The sequence below is a fragment of the Plectropomus leopardus genome, chromosome 3, assembly GCF_026936395.1.
Source record: "Plectropomus leopardus strain MGB_pleo_1.0 chromosome 3, ASM2693639v1, whole genome shotgun sequence".
In the NCBI taxonomy this organism is placed as follows: domain Eukaryota; kingdom Metazoa; phylum Chordata; class Actinopteri; order Perciformes; family Serranidae; genus Plectropomus; species Plectropomus leopardus.
Genome location: NC_142178.1, coordinates 39749235 through 39768710, shown reverse-complemented (window position 1 = coordinate 39768710; position 19476 = coordinate 39749235). Strand labels below are relative to the sequence as shown.

The 19476-nt window shown below is 40.1% G+C and overlaps 5 protein-coding genes across 5 annotated transcripts in view; 1 reads left to right on the top strand and 4 right to left on the bottom strand.

The window, feature by feature from the left end:
* Positions 1-19476, top strand: part of ppp3r1b (protein phosphatase 3 (formerly 2B), regulatory s1ubunit B, alpha isoform, b) — an 83829-nt gene that overhangs the window by 7972 nt on the left and 56381 nt on the right. Inside the window, exon 2 of the mRNA XM_088075235.1 lies at positions 400-439. Within this exon, the coding sequence (XP_087931361.1) occupies positions 400-439 (40 nt within the window). The remainder of the gene's footprint in view (positions 1-399; positions 440-19476) is intronic.
* Positions 4213-8295, bottom strand: LOC121963219 (E3 ubiquitin-protein ligase TRIM21-like). The gene is made up of 3 exons (XM_088075181.1): positions 7891-8295; positions 4943-6555; positions 4213-4796 (listed from the first exon to the last, which is right to left on the bottom strand). Exons 2-3 carry the CDS (start codon positions 6551-6553, stop codon positions 4539-4541), a joined length of 1869 nt encoding a protein of 622 aa, XP_087931307.1. The 5' UTR covers positions 6554-6555; positions 7891-8295; the 3' UTR covers positions 4213-4538.
* Positions 9837-14347, bottom strand: LOC121965623 (E3 ubiquitin-protein ligase TRIM21-like). The gene is made up of 2 exons (XM_088075197.1): positions 14038-14347; positions 9837-12323 (listed from the first exon to the last, which is right to left on the bottom strand). The coding sequence occupies exon 2, from the start codon at positions 12319-12321 to the stop codon at positions 10693-10695; it is 1629 nt and encodes a 542-aa protein (XP_087931323.1). The 5' UTR covers positions 12322-12323; positions 14038-14347; the 3' UTR covers positions 9837-10692.
* On the bottom strand, positions 14858-16115 carry LOC148190081 (E3 ubiquitin-protein ligase TRIM21-like). The gene has a single exon (XM_088075196.1). The coding sequence runs from the start codon at positions 16113-16115 to the stop codon at positions 15522-15524; it is 594 nt and encodes a 197-aa protein (XP_087931322.1). The 3' UTR covers positions 14858-15521.
* Positions 14858-17153, bottom strand: LOC121964189 (E3 ubiquitin/ISG15 ligase TRIM25-like). The gene has a single exon (XM_088075232.1). It carries the CDS (start codon positions 17151-17153, stop codon positions 16368-16370), a length of 786 nt encoding a protein of 261 aa, XP_087931358.1. The 3' UTR covers positions 14858-16367.

Below are 19476 nucleotides of genomic sequence, written 5' to 3'. Positions count from 1 at the left end.
AACAATGGCTGAATTTAAAAGCAAAAACACTCGAGTGCCGTTTCAGGAGTAAAATATATTAATAAAATCATTCTTGACGGAGAAATTACAGGAATGCCTTTTGATAGAAAACAGTCTTAAAACGTGATTTTGAAGAGGATAGTGATGTAGCGCGCCTGAGATCCTCAAACAGATCGTTCACAGCCGAGGAGCCCGAACAGCAAACGCTCGGTCGATGTGGAAACCATCAGCAGGTTTTAGCCATTTTTATTTTACCGTTCATGTTTTCTGGGTGTAGTTTTTATAAAAGCCAGTATAGGTTTCTTCCTCTGGTGTACTTTTTATATGTTTTATCCTCATCGTGCTTTCTATTATGTGGAACAAATAAACTAAACTGAAGCTTGTTGTCTCTTTTTTTAGGGAAATGAAGCCAGTTATGCCCTGGATATGTGCTCGCACTGTAAGTAGCAATAAATTCCTCCTCGCCACATGATGTTAGAGGCAACACTAAACTTCTCAATATGGCTGCGTGTGCTTCCATTAAGAAAAGGAGTATCTGTTTCATCTGTGTGATATTAAACAGCTGTGTAAGATACAAGGTAGATTTATCAGTCATTTTTTGAATTATATTTTAAAAAATGAAATTTAAGTATGTCGTTGATCCTGCTTTATCTTAAATCAGCAGCTACTATTAAAACTCCATCTGGTTGTTTGGACATGTTGCTGCTGGTGGCAACATTCAATTCCTGCAGTGCATTTTTCGAATCTGTATCTGAGTCTTGTGTCCTGTCGGCTCTGAACGAGGTCCGCCCAACGAGTTCGACAGCTTGATCCAGGATGTTAGGGGTTAACCATGTTTCTGTGAGGATGTGCAGAGCAGTCTCTGACCTCCTGTTGCTGAGTGAGCCTCAAACCATCCATAAACTGTAAAGATTCAGGGTCTGGAGAGGTGCTAGTTCACCTCCTGGGCACTGCTGAGGGGCCGTGGAGCAAGGCACTGAACCCCAGCTGCTCGGGGCACCTGTCCACGGGGCAGCCGCTTCACTCTAGCAGCATGTATAGCTCCCGTTTGTGCATGTGTGTGTATTTGGGCTTGTGTGTGAATGACAGAGTGAGAAGTTGAATTTCCCCTCTGGGATTAATAAAGTATATAAAATTAGAAAAACAATTAAAAAAAATTACGGGGTTGACAGATTATCGGCCTGGCTGGTATTTGTAAAACCTCAGGGAGCTATTTTTTATTTATTCATTTTTAATTCAAATTTTCACTCTACCTTTTAAAAAAGTTGCATTGAACTTGCTGTGTATGATGTTGAAAGTTTCAGTTTTTATAAAACATTTGCTAAAAAGCATTTAAACAAAGTTTTGTGTTGGAGTTTCTTATATATTCATGATTCCAAATACTGACAGACAGATTTTAATTTTAATGCATTTTGTTTTTCAAATATCGGTTATTGGTCTAGTAATAACCTGTACTGCTATTGGCCCTGAAAAACCAATATCAATCGACCCCTATATACATATACATATATATATATATATATATATATATATATATATATATACACACACACACACATATATATATATAAATACATACACATATATATATATACGTACATACACATGCTTTGTCAGTGAGACAGTCCAAACAGAAGTGAGACAGTGTTGCTGTCTGATAACCGGCGCTGTGGGTGGTGATCATCAGGGGAAAGTGGACACACTGTGGGACACACTGTGGGACACACTGTGGGACACACTGTGGGACACACTGTGGGACACACTGTGGGACACACTGTGGGACACACTGTGGGACACACTGTGGGACACACTGTGGGACACACTGTGGGACACACTGTGGGACACACTGTGGGACACACTGTGGGACACACTGTGGGACGTGACGGACGTGAACGTCGCCACATGCTGCACCTTCCTCTGCCGGCAGTCTGACTCCCAACACTGGGAGGCTAAAAATGCCTCATCGCTCTGTAAAGGTCAGTGTCAGGGCTGTTGGGAAAACCTCCTTTATTTTTAGTCACGGTAATATCCCGGTTTTAATTAGTCGGCGGCTTCGCTCCGACCCCCCCGGCTCCGGAGAGGAGCGCTTGATGCTTGATTAGAAGATAACGACTGTAATGTCTGGACTTGTTTTAGAGCAGCACCCCCCTCAGGGAAGCTGTACTTTGGTCTGAGAGTCACGTCAGCCTCCCTCTGCTGGTGTCGGATATGTGTGCCGAGTGCGTGGGAGGTCTGGGCGCTCTGCGTCCTAACGAGCTGTGAAGAAAGGTGTCAAAGAGCGGAGGGGGATTTATGACCTGCGCTCCGGCTTTGCCCTCCTCATGTGGCCTGTTGGTTCCCACAAACACTGCAGCCTTTGAACCGCGTGGCCTGGGAAGTTAATATCAAGTCTATCAAGGTTTTCTAATCTGTGGGGAGGTCCACATTTTGGGGCCAGATGCACAAAAATCAGCCTTTTCCCAAACATAAACTGGTATTTCTGAAGGAGGGATGTGCGGTGAGTGCTGGAGGACACAAGTGTCAATATGCAAACTGATGTTTAAAAGCGTTTCTGCAGACATTTATGGTGAAGTGTGAGTGTGGAAATGAGGCTCATGCAGCGGGCCAGTGGTGGATTGTAACTAAGTACAATTACTCAAGTACAAGTACAATTTGTACAGTACAAGTACTGTACAAATATCAGGCACAACATGACAAGAGTTAATAAGGTATGATGTTTTGTAGGTGCAAGCATTAGTTAATTAATCAGACAACAAAATGAATTGCCTAGTTTATAAACCTTTGAGGTTTTTTTGGCCATAAAAAAAATCAAATGTTTAAGAGGTGTTTTTTTTATGAGTGCTTACTCTATTTCTTTTTTTTGTTTAATATAATTTTGAGTTGGGTGACTTTTTTCAAATAAATTTTCAGCCCCCTCCCTCCCCTTTATGTAAAAATAATTTTAAGTTTTTTGTATGTTTTTAATTCTTCAGTAAGTTTGTCCTTGTTTGTTTCTCCATATTTATTATAATTTTGAGTTTTGTGGTGTTTTTTAATTAAAATAATTTAGAGTTTTGGGTGCTTTATATATTTTTTTAATAATTGTAATTATTTTTTTTCTTTTTATTATTTTTTTATTTATTTCTTACAAGCTTTTCTGCATTGGTTACATTTACTTTTATTAAAGTATATATTCCTGATTATACTTATATTTTCTGCATAAGACTTTATCATATAACAGAGCATTTTTTTACAGGGTGGTATCAGTACTTTTACTTAAGAAAAGGATCTGCATACTTTCACCACTGCTCATGCCCGTGCACAAAGCGCCACAGTGATGCGGCTTTATTAAACAGAATAAATCGTACACACAGATGTGGATAACACAGGCGACGGAGAAAAGAGTGTGAAGAAAATGTTCTGTAGCAATCTCATCCACAGACTCTTTCAAAGACCCTCCGACCCAAACTTATCCACCACATGTGGATGCATCATATTTGGCTTTTTCAAGGCTGCTGAAAACAATCTGCTGTCTCTGCTGATGTCCGCTGGACGTGAGAGCAGAGACTCTTTTCTCTGCTCTGCTATTTCTCTGCTCCGGGTCTATTTTTGCTGCAGCGGCTCTTCTGTTGTAGTTCTGACTAAGCAGTTGCTCAGCGAGTGTTTGCTGCTGTGTTTAACCACACTTGGTATTTCCAGCAGTAGCCGAGGGTGTCGCCAAATCAGCCAGGACTGAAATGTGAAGGATTACAACAAGGATGACCAAACTTTTTGGATTGTGGTTCCACATACAGAAAAATATAAGGAGTCAGCGGCCAAACATCGGAGAATGCAGTTTCGAGTCAGTTACAAGGCAAGAAAATCCCTGCCTGCCATAGAAAATTAATTTAAATATTACTATGCAACACTACTAATCACACTCCGCTGGCACTCACACTGCTCCCAACGGAGCAGGGCGCCATTATAACGGAAATAATCGATTTCAGGATTTTATGAATCGATATTGAATTGGCAAAAAACATATTGCAATGCAGTGATGAATATACCATAAATAACCTAATTTTTGACACGTTGGCTGCTCAGTCTTCTTCATCTGATTAATGGCAGGTGATAACTGGCATTTAAGATCCATTACCGCCCCTCTCTTTGGGCGTGTGGGTGGTTTAAATATATGGAAGATCGGTCAAACATTTATTATGTTGTTATTGAAGTGAGCTACTGCTTACTCAGGCCTTGTGTACAACAACTAGTTTATTTAACACATTTATTCTTTAAAACTACATACTTAGAGATTTGTGACCGCTAATTAGCCAAGTAGAAAATTCTGCTTGCATCATTTCCAATTTATGATCTTTGTCCAATAACTTCTTATGCACATTGTAGGTATGACACATATTGTACTCTGTAGACATTATAGACATTTAATAGGCCTTAATCTTTACCGAAGCTTTATAAAACAGTGAAATACACAGCAATATGTTTTCTGTGGCTGCACAACAAGTAGAATTTTTTTAAAAAAAGGATTAAGATATCTTACAGCATTGTTTTGTTTCACAAATCTATTCAAAATTCAGCTTGGGTATTTTGATGCTGGGGTGGCGCGGTGGAACAATTCGCACTTCAGGACAAGAAGGTTCATGTATTGAATCTTCAGGCCAATTTATGCCCTTCTGAGAGGCTTGTTTTTTCAGTTTGAACTTGGTTTTTTTCTGAGTGTTTCGGTTTCTTTCTGTGTCATCCCTGACTGGCAGCATGTTCGCGGTGTACCCTGCCCGTCCCCACTCGTCAGCTGGGATTGGCTTCAGCCCTTTGCGACCCTGTAAAGGAAAATAAATGTCTGTGGGTAAAGCAGATTTAAATTGCATTTGTCATGATTTCAGTGTTGAAGAGACAGATGGATCAAATTAATGTGTGTGCTTTGTGATGGAATACATACAATTTAAAAAAGTTAATAGAATCTTACAATGACAGGAGTGATGATCAGAGGTGCAGAGTTTTTACCCCCATCATTACAGTCAGGACTGAAGTATGGGAAGAGTTTCTCAGTGAAGGAGCAGCCAGTAAAGGAGTAGATGAGAGCTGCAGCATCTACGTCATAAAAGGAGACCAGACCCTCCTCATAATCCACAAACACCCCCACCTTCTGAGGCCGAGACTTCAGAAAGAGACTGACTGGAGGAGCATCAAGAGCTTCATACTCATCTCCATTTGTCAACCATATGGTCCAGAAACCATCCTCAGGGCTCAGTGTGATGTTTCCCTTCCTGTTGATCGACTCTTTGGCCACTCCCAAATCCCATTCAGTCTTTCCTTTAACTTCAACCTCAAAGTAAAATCTGCCTAAAGAGAAACTCTGCTTTCCCAAAACACAAACACAATAAGAAAATCTCTCTGGATTGTCAGGGAGATTCTTCTTAATGTCACCATGCTTCACTTGTTTTCCATCATCAGACAGGATGAGAGCAGGATATGCTGTTTTAGGATCAAGAGTCACATCCACTGCATACTGCTGGACCCTCTTCAGCTCAGATTTAAACAGCTTCTTCATCTCTAGACTGATCGTCTCCTCCAGCTGAGACACAGCTCTCACCACAGTCCCCTCGTATGATGGACAGACACTAACCTGTGTCCAGTCCTTGGTGGGTGGAGCAGCTTTCAGGGACTGGACACTCTGGAGTAGATGGAGGTGGTCTTCAGAGCGTGAGAGCTGCTCCACCTCAGAGCTTCTCTTCTTCAGCTCAGAGATTTCCTGTTCCAGCTCTTTGATGAAAACCTGTGCTTGTTTTTCTGTTGATTTCTGCTTCTCTTTGATCGTGTCCATGAGCTCGTTCAGTTTTCTCTCAACAGACTCCATCAGAGCAGTGAAGACCTGAACACCTTCTGCGATCTCTCTGTCTGCATCTTTCTCACTGAGGTCGACTGACTGTTTGATCTCCTGAATCTTCAGTTTTCTCTTCTGGATCATCTGCTGAATTTCAGCCTCCAGCTCGGCCTTCTTTACCTCATATCCTTCTCTCAGAGGAACAACATCGTGCATCTTGTGGTCTGAAACGTGGCAGAGTGTGCAGACACATGTCTGGTCGGTCTTACAGAACAGCTCCAGAGGTTTATCGTGCTTCGTACATATCCTGTCTTCCAGGTTCTTCACAGGGTCGATCAGCTGGTGTCTTTTCAGTCCTGAAGCTGTCAGATGAGGCTCCAGGTGAGTCTCACAGTAGGAGGTCAGACACACCAGGCAGGACTTCAGGGCCTTCAGTTTGGCTCCAGTGCAGACGTCACAGGGAACTTCTCCTGGTTTGGACACTGAGCTGCTGCTGCTGGCTTTCTGTTGAGCTGACTGTCTGAACTGAGCGACCATCTCTGAGATGAAAGTGTTGACATGCAGCTCAGGTTTTGTGTTGAAAGCCTTTTTACACATTGGACACAGGTACTGGTAATTAGTATTCCAGTGTTTAGTGATGCAGTTTTTGCAGAAGTTGTGTCCACATGGTATGGTCACAGGATCAGTGAAGACATCCAGACAGATGGAGCAGAGAAACTGATCCTCAGATGACAGATAGTTTGCAGCAGCCATATCTACAAATGCAGTGTGAAAGAACAGAAAAACATTTATTCACAATATTATATTATTATATCACAGTTTTGATTATTTGACCCCCACCACAAAAAACTAAGTGTGATTAGTGTTGTCTTAAGAACAATCCTGATTAAAAAAAAGTGTATGCATGCTGTGTAAAACCTAAATACAAACACTATACAATAATTTGCACATCCTTTATGAACTGCATGTAATTCAAAACAGCACCAAGACAAAACATTTCATATTGAAAATATTTTAAAAGATGTTATTTTCATTTATAAATACACACTCATTCGTTGAAAATGTTCCTAAAAAGTTAGGACAGGGTCAACAAAAGACTGAGAAAGTTGCTTAAAAAACACCTTTAACATCTCAGACATAAACAGGTTATAGGTACATTATTTAGGATCTGGTCATAACTTTAGTTTAAAACATTCAAAAAATAAACTGTTCCCATCAACAGAAGGTGAAGGAGTAACACCTTTGACGTCATGTTCAAAATGATAAGACAGCAGCCTGATTTTGACCGGCTGTATTGTTGCTCTGCTGTCAGTTATGAGTCGCCTTAATTCGTGACTGATGACTGTAAATGGTGGTTGTATGGACACAGTAGCAGACTGACATTTAAAGGGTGAAATACTGCACCCCATTCGGTTGGACAAGGTGGCTAGAAATTACATAATACACCTTTGACGAAAAGGTGATAGCAGCCGATGTTGATTGTGAAAGGAGCATATTTAAGGATGCAATTAGTAAACAGCTACAATAGCAGGAAAGTTAGACTCAAACCAAACTCCAAACTAGGGGTGGACTGATGGTTTTTCAGGGCCAAAACCAATACTGATCATTAATCAGTGATCAATGCACAACTTAGTTTAAATGCCTTTAGCAAATGTTTAACCAAAACTCAAACTTTCAGCCTCATACTGTAAGTTCCCAGCAACTGAATTTTATAAAGTTCAGGGAAAATGTTTTCTCCCACGCTGAAACTTTCTTTGCATGAATTGCAGACTGCATTTCCTGGTGTTGTTTGACTGTAATACCAACTCTTTTTCATTAATTAATTTTATCAGCGATCATTAACATAAAATGCAGATACAGATGAACGTCAAAATGCCAACTATTGGCCCAGATAATCAGCCGGGCTGATAATCTGTCGATGCCTCCTCCAAACCACAGTGCAGCAGCTCACTTTAACAGCTTTACACGTCTCTGTCACCGCTCACCCCTTTAGTAACTGAACGTCTGTGGACAAACAGCCAGAGACATATTGTAACCAGTTTCATAAGTATGATCATTGTTGTTGAAAGAGTATGAAAAGCTGTACTCACCGCCGTTTGGCAGAAACTTTTCTTTTGAGGAAATAGATCCGTCTCTGTTTGAACTCTACTGCAACAGTTAAAAGCCTTCAGTTTCGTTTCTGGAGTGTGATGTGAAGCCCTTGTCTTTCCCGTGTCGCTGCGCCTCTCACTGCGGCTCTGACTCAGGTTTCGTCTGCCTCATGTTTGGACATGATTTTACCGACAGGCAAGTTTCCGTGTTTTAACATGAGGTAAAGGCGGCGCTGTACATAACTTACAACTGAGTGAAAATCCCTGAGAGGAAGTACAGAACTGTGTCGGTTTCCTGAGAGAAATGGAAGAAAAATAATATTATATATGACTTGCAGCCTCAAAATCACTTTGTGCAGACCTAAAAAGGCATCCTGAAGGTGTCTCAGTGTAAGTAAGCAGCACAGTGACTTCATGCTGGTTGTTTCTTTGTGTTGTGGTCCATCCAGTGGTCGCTCTGCGCCACAACACCAGGAAGACGAGCTCAGCACTGACGGGTTTTGTGGTATTTACCACTTTAAATTGGCTGAATAACACAAGCACCATTTTTACAAAACTGTTTACTGACTGTTTAAATCCTCTTGAAGGGGCTTTTATTTTTTTAAAAGCATAAAGATTTTTGAGTGCAGTTTTGAGCAACATAAAAACAGCAGTTATTGTTACTGTCAGCGCAGAATAAAAGACTAAGAGGAAGTGAAGAAAACAGGAGAAGAAAACAGGAAAACGGCCCGGTTATTTTCAGTTTGAACACGACTTTAAACAGTCTGAAGTGTGATATCTGCCCTGAGTTTAACACGATTTTCAATCCTAATATGTTTATCCTGTTTACGTAGATAAAGACTTAAGTTTTGCATTGATGTTTTTGTCTTAATGAATTTAAAGATTGATATGATTCTTGAATAAGATGTTTTTGGATATGAGTGTAAAACAATTTTTCTTTGGTGTTTGTTCTTCAATTCAGACTGAACTTTTTACTGAAACAAACAATAAAGGTCAGTTACTTTGAAACATATCTAATAATTTATTGCAAATTGTGCTTGTCGTTATATAGATGTTTAAATCTCAGAGGAGAAAACAAAAGCTTTAATCATCCTAATATAAGATATCATGACCTACTTAAATGACAAATTTTGCAGTGGTGTAAATGGAAACTGCTGCAGGTGTAGAGGTTTTGCTTTTAACATTGATTCAAACGAGGAACAAAAGAGATTTAATTTTTATAAGTAGATTAAAGACTGTTTTCCTACTACTGCACTTTCACTACCAATGAAAAATTCTGACTTTTTTTATTAAATATGAATATTAAAACTTTCAGACTTTCCAGGAGCAACACTTCTCTTAATATGAATTCTGTATTAATTTCCAAAGCTCACAAATTTGGCACATTGGCCAAACATCCTGAACAACGTGTCGGAGGATATCTGTACCTACATCTGTACTGAATACACAGAGATTAAATCAAAGTTTATCTGACTGTCTAAACGTGGGTAAATGGCAAACCAGAGTATCGACCCAAATACTGGACTTTGCTTCTGTACTTTAGGCTGTTTGCAGGTTTAAGGTGTATTTGACTCTGGAGGCCAGAAAGTGTGCTGCATAATTTGTGATATGCTTGAATATGTAGCAAATTGTGACAAACAAGCTAAATTGAAAGCTGACTATGTGGAAACTTGACTTTTCAGACTTATTTGGCACATATCTTAAAATTTAACAAATTATTGTGGGCTTGGTGGGAGACGGCAGGCCCCCCTCACTTTACGAGTAGTACCGGCCTGTCAGTGAATTCACATCAACAGTAGGAGAAAAGGTGACTGATTTGTATGTCCTTCTGGGCTTTTATTGTGAAGAAGCCACAGGAAACACAATGTCTTTGTCATTAAATACAACTCATGTAAACAGGCTTTTTTGTTCTGTGTTTGGTGCTCGAGTCACTGCTTGCTCGGATCTTGTGTTCAACAGTTAGTTTATTTTACACTTTTTATTTGAAAATCACATATTTACAGATTTCTGTGACTCATGAGTGACCTTACCAGTTTTCACTAAGCATATAGACTCAGCTGAAGCGACCAGTAATTAAACCAAACCAGTTTTCAAACAAACTAGAAACTTCTGTTAGTTGACTCTGTTAATTAACTTTGTCTGTTAGCTTTTTATGTCCAATACAACGACACATCCTGTAATCTGTGGACACTATAGGCATGTGACAAGCGTTACTCTTTTAATGAAGCTTTACGACACAATGAAATATTAAGCAATTTTTTGGTGTCGCTGCATATTAACTAGTAAACGAATATGAATAAATATATTTTTCAACATATTTTGTTACATTTACTCAAACTGCACCTTGACATTTTTGGTGTCTTTATTTAATAGATATTGTCCACATAATGTGTGTCCTGAATTGAAGAGATGAATCATTTATAGAGTTGTTCATGCAATAGGATACATATGATAGAAAGTCTTAACAGTCTGTAAATCAGTCACAGCAATGAACTGTTTTTTTTAGATAATAAAACTCAAACTAAACAGTTTTCACTCCAAATATGTACATTTGTTCCGTTTGACAGAAATAAATCAGTACACGAAATAAGAGACTAGTTTGCAGGGATAGGAGTGATGATCAGAGGTACGGAGTTTTTAACACAATCATTAGGACAGGGACACCTCAACAGTCGGTTAATTAATCGCAGCAATAAACAGATTTTATAGATGATAAGATTCAAAATATACAGTTTTAACTCCAAATATGTACATTTGTTCTCTTTGATAGAAAGAAATCGATACATGAAATAAGATAAGTGATTACGTTGCAGAGACAGGAGTGATGATCAGAGGTGCAGAGTTTTTACCACCATAGTTAAGACAGGGTTCAAAGTATGGGAAGAGTTTCTCAGTGAAGGAGCCGCCAGTGAAGGAGTAGATGAGAGCTGCAGCATCTACGTCATAAAAGGAGACCAGACCCTCCTCATAATCCACAAACACCCCCACCTTCTCAAGGGGAGACTTCAGAGAAAGACTAACTGAAGGGCCGGCAAGAGCTTCATACTCATTTTCATTTCTCAACCATATGGTCCAGAAACCATCCTCAGGTCTCAGTGTGATGTTTCCCTTCCTGTTGATCGACTCTTTGGCCACTCCCAAATCCCATTCGGTCTTTCCTTTAACTTCAACCTCAAAGTAAAATCTGCCTGAAGAGAAACTCTGCTTTGCTAAAACCATAACACAATAAGAAAATCTCTCTGGATTGTCTGGGAGATTCTTCTTTATGTCACCATGCTTCACTTGTTTTCCATCATCAGACAGGATGAGCTCAGAATGTGCTGTATCAGGATCAAGAGTCACATCCACTGCATACTGCTGGACCCTCTTCAGCTCAGATTGAAACAACTTCTTCATCTCTAGACTGAGTGTCTCCTCCAGCTGAGACACAGCTCTCACCACAGTCCCCTCGTATGATGGTGGATGGATGCTGACCTGTGTCCAGTCCTTGGTGGGTGGAGCAGCTTTCAGGGACTGGACACTCTGGAGAAGATGGAGGTGGTCTTCAGAGCGTGAGAGCTGCTCCACCTCAGAGCTTCTCTTCTTCAGCTCAGAGATTTCCTGTTCCAGCTCATTGATGAAAACTTGGGCTTGTTTTTCTGTTGATTTCTGCTTCTCTTTGATCGTGTCCATGAGCTCGTTCAGGCCTCTTTCAACAGACTCCTTCAGAGCTGTGAAGACCTGAACACCTTCTGCGATCTCTCTGTCTGCATCTTTCTCACTGAGATCGACTGAGTATTTGATCTCCTGAATCTTCTGTTGTCTCTTCTGGATCATCTGCTGGATTTCAGCTTCTGTATTTCCCAGCTCTACCTTCTTTTTTTCATATTCTTCTCTCAGAGGAACAAATTCATGTGTTTTGTGGTCTAAAACAGGACAGAGCATGCAGACACATGTCTGGTCGGTCTTACAGAACAGCTCCAGAGGTTTATCGTGCTTCGTACACATCCTGTCCTCCAGATTCTCCACAGGGTCGATCAGCTGGTGTCTTTTCAGTCCTGAAGCTGTCTGATGAGGCTCCAGGTGAGTCTCACAGTAGGAGGTCAGACATACCAGGCAGGACTTCAGGGCCTTCAGTTTGGTTCCAGTGCAGATGTCACAGGAAACTTCTCCTGGTTTGGACACTGAGCTGCTGCTGGATTTCTGTTGAGCTGACTGTCTGAACTCAGAGACCATCTCTGAGAACAACGTGTTGACGTGCAGCTCAGGTCTTGTGTTGAAAACCTTTTTACATATTGGACACAGGTACTGGTCCATAGTATCCCAGTGTTGATTGATGCAGTTTTTGCAGAAGTTGTGTCCACATGGTATGGTCACAGGATCAGTGAAGACATCCAGACAGATGGAGCACAGAAACTGATCTTCAGATCGCTGATAGTTTGCAGCAGCCATATCTACAAACAAATAGTAGAAAACTATTTCATTTAACATACATATTTCAGGATTTGTTTCAAAAAGGTGAAGTGTGATAACCTTTATTGTATGTATATTGTACAATATCACAGGGCTTCATGTACTATGTGCATATACATGATAGTGTACATAAAATTTTAGCTATACACTAATTTCTCACTTTTAAATGCACTGGTGCACATGGCGGTTACAAACTCTTCTGCATTGATCATGTGACTCAAGCATTTGACATTTTTCACACACTGTATCTGTCTCTCACGTCGTGAAAAAATGTATTTATAGGTCATTATGTTGCAGTGTAAAATGTGAGCATTTGACACTGGAATTGACACTGATGGAAATCTGCATTTCAGCAAAAGTTCATCTTATCTATCTATATATAAAAGAACTGTCAGCAAAGAAATCTTAATTTATAAAACAGTTGGCAGCAATTAATGTCCACTCAAATTCTCCCTGACTATGAACATGAGTAGTTTTTCAGCACAAAGGGCAACAAATAATATTAAAACACATTGAAAATGTCCTGTAAATGATAACTTTCATCAATTACATGAATGTTTTCCTTCAGATGTTTGGAGAGATTAAAAATAGAGTTTTGGAGAAAATGAAAGGGAAACTTTGCTCAGTTAACATTCATAATTATTTGGGATTTTAATTGTCATTGACAAATCCTTGAAAGGTTTGTGAAATTTTCAATGTTAAATTTGAAGTCCTTTTATTGACTTAATTCAGACCAAATGAAAAGTGAGTAGTCTGACTGCAACCACAGTGACGGTGCCAAAAATGAAGGACAGATTCACCAAAATAATGCAAGAAAAACTTTTATGGTGAAGGTAAAAACATGGTGCTTGTAATTTTAACAGTAACATACACTACAGCACAGGCAAGGCAGTATTTAACCCCTGATATTGGTAAAGTAATTCTGAACTATATATACTGTGTTTTGACTGGCATCAAGCTGTGAAAAACGCGTTTAATTTGTGCCGACAAACTCAGGTTTGTGACTCAAACAGCACTGAATATGTTGATAAACTGTTATATAATTCAACTTTTATTCAGCACTTTTTCCTCTGTTTTCTCTGGTCTTGTGGCACCATTTTCTGAAGTATTTATATTGTGCTGTGGCAGAGACAGCCCAGTTTTGTGAAAAGACCATCATTCTTTTAATACAACATGTAATAGGTGAAGTAAGCTTTGAATTATAGATAATGTGTTTTGACTTTAAAGTTGTGCTGAAAAGCCCAATTGAACTTTTTTTGGCAAGATAGCACTGAGAATGTCTCCATGTTGTGTAGATTGATTTTTTTTAAGAGAACAGCACTGTTTAAAAAAAAGCTACTTGATGATGAACACATTGCATTTCCTCCAGCTGCTTCACATTAAAAGTGCCCGCTGATAAGCTGGTGGAGAACTTTCATTGTGAAAATGCCAGAGGAAGTGGAGGGAACAGTCTGTAGGAATTGATCAGTAAACAGTGACAGTTACAGGAAAGCAGAAAGTGAAACTAAACTCCAAACCAGAGACACTAAAAGTCCCTAAAGTGGTGAGCAGAGACACAGAGAGACAGTTTAAAGCTGTCAAAGTGAGCTGCTGTACAGCGTCTCTGTGGACATGATGAATTCATGTATGACATGAACAGAGCGGAGCTGCAGTTTTGTGGTTGTGTGAAGTGTAAACATGATGAGCTGGACTCACCAGAGTTTGGCAGAGACGCTGCTGTGTTGTTGAGAAAGACCTGATGAAGTCAGTTTGAAGTTTGTGTCAGAGACAAACAGAGACTCGTCTCGTCTGCAGCGTGGCCGACAGACTCTGACAGACTTTACTTTCGTTTGTGGAGTGGGACGTTGGAGCTCCTCTTTGCAGCGTGGCTCTGCCTCTCGCCGCAGCTCTGATGGTCACGTCTGTTTCCTCCCTCTGAGCAGAGGAGGAGTTTTAAACAACAGCTGGGAGGAGTTCGGCGTGTGAGGAGGTGATGCTCACTTTAATGATGCGTGCTGAAACTGTTAGCTGCTTTGTCGTTACTTTAAGCAGAAGAGTTTAGTTAATTAAACATAAAGAGAGATACATCACACACGTCTGCAACATGTCAGTAATAACACCGTAAAGTCCCAAACTTATTTTTTATTGTAGTACTTGATGTCAAAACTACATATTTCCATGAGAACATACAACAAATACAACATGTGATCATCAAGTAAAAGTCAGAACATGAGGAAATATATATGTACATATAAGTTAATTATAGGCTTTTTCCTATATGTAATATGTAACTGGTGGATTAAAAATATGATGATAGCCAAGAATAAGCGTTAATGTGTTTGAATTGAGTGATGAGCTCTCTGTATGAAGTAGGTTTCATTGTTGGCGGTGATTGTCTTCACACACTGGAGGGACTGACAGGATTTTATTGTGAAGGAGCCACAAGAAAAACAACCAATTTGTCTTAAAATTCAATTTATGTGTAAACAGGCTTTTCTGTTCAGTGTTTGGTGCTCAATTCACTGCTCACTCAGGCTTTGTGCTCAACAACTGGTTTATTTTTAAAGTTTTTATTTACCAATCACGTATTTACAGATTTCTTTGATTCATTAGTCATCTTACCAGCAGTCACAAAACAAATAAAACCTTGACCATAGAGAAGAGCAATTAACGAAACCTGTTATCAACTAAAAAAGAAAAACCTGTTATCATATTTTTTAATAAACTTTGTCTATTAACTTTTTACGCCCTGTACAACAATGACACACACTTATTTCTATAATAGACCGAAGTCTTTTAATGAAGCTTTATGACACAATGAAATATTCAGAAATATGTTTTCTGTGGCTGCACATCAAATAGAAAAGCAAAACTACAGATATTTTTGCAGCACTGAAAAACAAAATCTTTTATATACATTTACTCAAACTGCAGCTTTACATTTTTGGTGTCTTTATTTAAAACGGTATTTCTTACATAAAATGTGTCCTGATGCAGAGTTGAAGAGATGAGTGAATCAATCATAGAGCTGCCTAAGCAATACGATACAGATGATAACACACTTTAACAGTCTGTTAATCAATCGCAGCAATAAACAGATTTTATAGATGATAAGTTTCAAACTAGACAGTTTTCACTCCAAATATGTACATTTGTTCTCTTTGATAGAAATAAATCGATACATGAAATAAGATAAGTGATTAAGTTGCAGACACAGGAGTGATGATCAGAGGTGCAGAGTTTTTGCCACCATCATTAGGACAGGGGTCAAAGTATGGGAAGAGTTTCTCAGTGAAGGAGCAGCCAGTAAAGGAGTAGATGAGAGCTGCAGCATCTACGTCATAAAAGGAGACCAGACCCTCCTCATAATCCACAAACACCCCCACCTTCTGAAGGGGAGACTTCAAGGAGAGACGGATGAAAGGGCCTGCACAAGCTTCATACTCATTTTCATTTCTCAACCATATGGTCCAGAAACCATCCTCAGGTCTCAGTGAGATTTTTCCCTTCCTGTTGATCGACTCTTTGGCCACTCCCAAATCCCATGCAGTCTTTCCTTTAACTGCAACCTCAAAGTAAAATCTGCCTGAAGAGAAACTCTGCTTTGCTAAAACCATAACACAATAAGAAAATCTCTCTGGATTGTCTGGGAGATTCTTCTTTATGTCACCATGTTTCACTTGTTTTCCATCATCAGACAGGATGAGAGCAGGATATGCTGTTTTAGGATCAAGAGTCACATCCACTGCATACTGCTGGACCCTCTTCAGCTCAGATTTAAACAGCTTCTTCATCTGTTGACTGAGTGTCTCCTCCAGCTGAGACACAGCTCTCACCACAGTCCCCTCATATGATGGTGGATGGACGCTGACCTGTGTCCAGTCCTTGGTGGGTGGAACAGCTTTCAGGGACTGGACACTCTGGAGAAGTTGGAGGTGGTCTTCAGAGCGTGAGAGCTGCTCCACCTCAGAGCTTCTCTTCTTCAGCTCAGAAATTTCCTGTTCCAGCTCTTTGATGAAAACGTCAGCTTGTTTTTCTGTTGATTTCTACTTCTCTTTGATCGTGTCGATGAGCTCGTTCAGTTTTCTCTCAACAGACTCCTTCAGAGCCGTGAAGACCTGAACACCTTCTGTGATCTCTCTGTCTGCATCTTTCTCACTGAGGTCGACTGACTGTTTGATCTCCTGAATCTTCTGTTGTCTCTTCTGGATCATCTGCTGAATTTCAGCTTCTGTATTTCCCAGCTCTGCCTTTTTTTTTTCATATTCTTCTCTCAGAGGAACAAATTCATGTGTTTTGTGGTCTAAAAGAGGGCATAGTGTGCAGACACATGTCTGGTCGGTCTTACAGAACAGCTCCAGAGGTTTATCGTGCTTCGTACATATCCAGTCTTCCAGGTTCTCCACAGGGTCGATCAGCTGATGTCTTTTTAGACCTGGCTTTGTCAGATGAGGCTCCAGGTGAGTCTCACAGTAGGAGGTCAGACACACCAGGCAGGACTTCAGGGCCTTCAGTTTGGTTTCAGTGCAGACGTCACAGGGAACTTTTCCTGGTTTGGACACTAAGCTGCTGCTGCTGGATTTCTGTTGAGCTGACTGCCTGAACTCAGCGACCATCTCGGAGATGAAAGTGTTGACTCTGAAATCAGGTCTATTGGTAAAAATCTCTTTACACATTGGACACAGGTACTGGTAATTAGTATTCCAGTATTCAGTGATGCAGTTCTTGCAGAAGTTGTGTCCACATGGTGTGCTGACAGGATCAGTGAAGACATCCAGACAGATGGAGCACCGAAACTGATCCTCAGATTGTAGACAGCTGACAGAAGCCATATCTGCACACTGAGAACAAAATTAAAAATGTTGACCAAAAAAATGAAAAAAATCATATTTGTTTTTAATGTAAATCTTACAACAAGTAGTTTTGACCAAGCAATCTGATTGGTCCACAAAACATTTTGCTTAAATTTGCATGACAGCGCACCTTCCTCGTCACATAAAGAATTACTCTGCCATTTCTTAATTACTGGTCTTGAAATTATGTGATTATTGTACCATTTCAGATAAGGGACAAGGGGCATTTTAGAACAATATCAATGAACATGAATTTCTCTCCCAAGAGAAAATTCAGTTGTCAAATGTAAAGTAACAGCCAACTCACTAATGATGTAAATCATAAACTGACACAAAGACAACAAAAACTTTCATAAACCACCATGTTCTGTACAGATGTGTTAAAAACAGATAAGATTGTTAGATAACAACTTGTTGAGAATTTTGGAAATTATCTCTTTTTTTAAAATTAATTTTTACTTTTGGATTTGATGTTGCTCTTGAGTTATTGGAAATATTTGTCCTACTTGGACCTACTTGCTGCAGTAGTAAACAAGGTTTCATTACCTATGGGATTCTACTGACATGACTGATTGTTTTCCAGTAATAGTCAGACTCAGGGAGAAACAGGGATCACACTCCCAAAAAACATGTAGGAATGTGTTTATGTGAAACAGGCCCCAAAATCAATCAGTGAGACCGGCCACTCCTAGCAAAGTTATTCTGGAGTGCGAACTGCTGCTACATAAAGGCGCCCCACCCAGACGCCTGAAGCTTCGTCCCCTCTGTAGAAATGGAGTCTAAGGATGTAAATTAGCACCAGCCAAATGCTGGAATAATATGCCAATGGTTGCTAGACGTGCATCACTGACCAGCCAAAAAAACAACAGGCAGAGTAGCAGGTGGACAAAAAAGTCAATATCCAGCCCTACATCTAACAAGTCCAGTATATCAGAAAACTGTTTTATACTTTTAAGTTGTATATGTTTTATTCTTTTTTATTTCTTTTTTTAATTTTAAGGAACAATAGCTGCAGCACCATTATAGTTTAGTCTTTACACACCTCTGCGTAGAAATCAAATTGCAGTTTGATGTTAAACACAGTGAACGTGATCGGCTGTACTCACCAGCGTTCGGCAGAGAGGCTGTTGTGTTGTTGAAAAGGACCAAAGGAAGTCAGCTCAGTGTTTCTTTTGAGAGAAACAGATTAATCTTGACTGTCTGAACTCTACTGTGACACTTACAAACCTTAAGTTTCATTTCAGGAAAATGACCTTGAATTGTTACCTGTCCAGTTTCACTCCGCCTCTGACTGCAGCTCTGCAGTATTTATTGGCACAGGAGGCTGTTTCCTGGTGTGACATGAGATGAGGGCGTTTCTGTACCCAACTTCTGATCTAGTTGAACTGGTTGAGAGGAAGCACTGAGCTGTGTGGGCACAGTGTGAGAAGTTGAACAATAAGAGCACTTAGTTAGTTAGATCTTTATGTCAAATATGGTGAATGTAATCAGACATATACAGTAAACAAACACAAGTATTTCATATCCAGAAAGGAGTAGGAGGAAGTAAATACCATCTTTTTTTCAATGATATGCAGTATATATAAATTCCCATCTCACCCCTTTGGGCTCGGGTCCTCTACCAAAGGCCCGGGAGCTTGAGGGTTCTGCACAGTATCTTAGCTGTTCCTGGACTGCAGTCTTCTGGACTGAGATCTCACATGTTGATCCTGGTATTAGTTGGAGCCATTGTCCCAGTTTGTCCCATTTTGGGGATTTACAGCCCCAAATGCTCCAATCACCACGGGTACCACTGCTGCCTTCACCTTCCACACCCTCTTTAACTCCTCTTTCAGCCGTTGGTATTTCTCGATCTTCTCGTGTTCCTTCTTCCTGTTGTTGCAACACTCGGGATTGCTGCTGTTTCTTCTACCACTATGATATCTGGTTGGTTAGTCATCACCAGTTTGTCAGTGGAAGTCCTACAGGATCTTGGCCCTGTGATTCTCTATACTATATTTATGTAACTGCTCATGCCTGAGGTCTGCAGGTATCATTAAGGGCGTTGCTTAGGGGCCCTCACCAGTTATTGACATGCCATGAAAGGGAAGGTGTATCAGTGTTAGTAAAGAGCACAGTGACTTCGTGCTGGTTGTTTCTTTGTGTTGTAGTCCATCCAGTGGTTGCTCTCTACCACAATACCAGTTGTTACTGTAGTGCAACAAGCAGAATGACTGTGAACTCTCAGCACTGAGGGCTTTATGGAATTCACCTGTTCACATCGTTTTGGATAACACCAGCACCATTTTTACAAAACAATTTA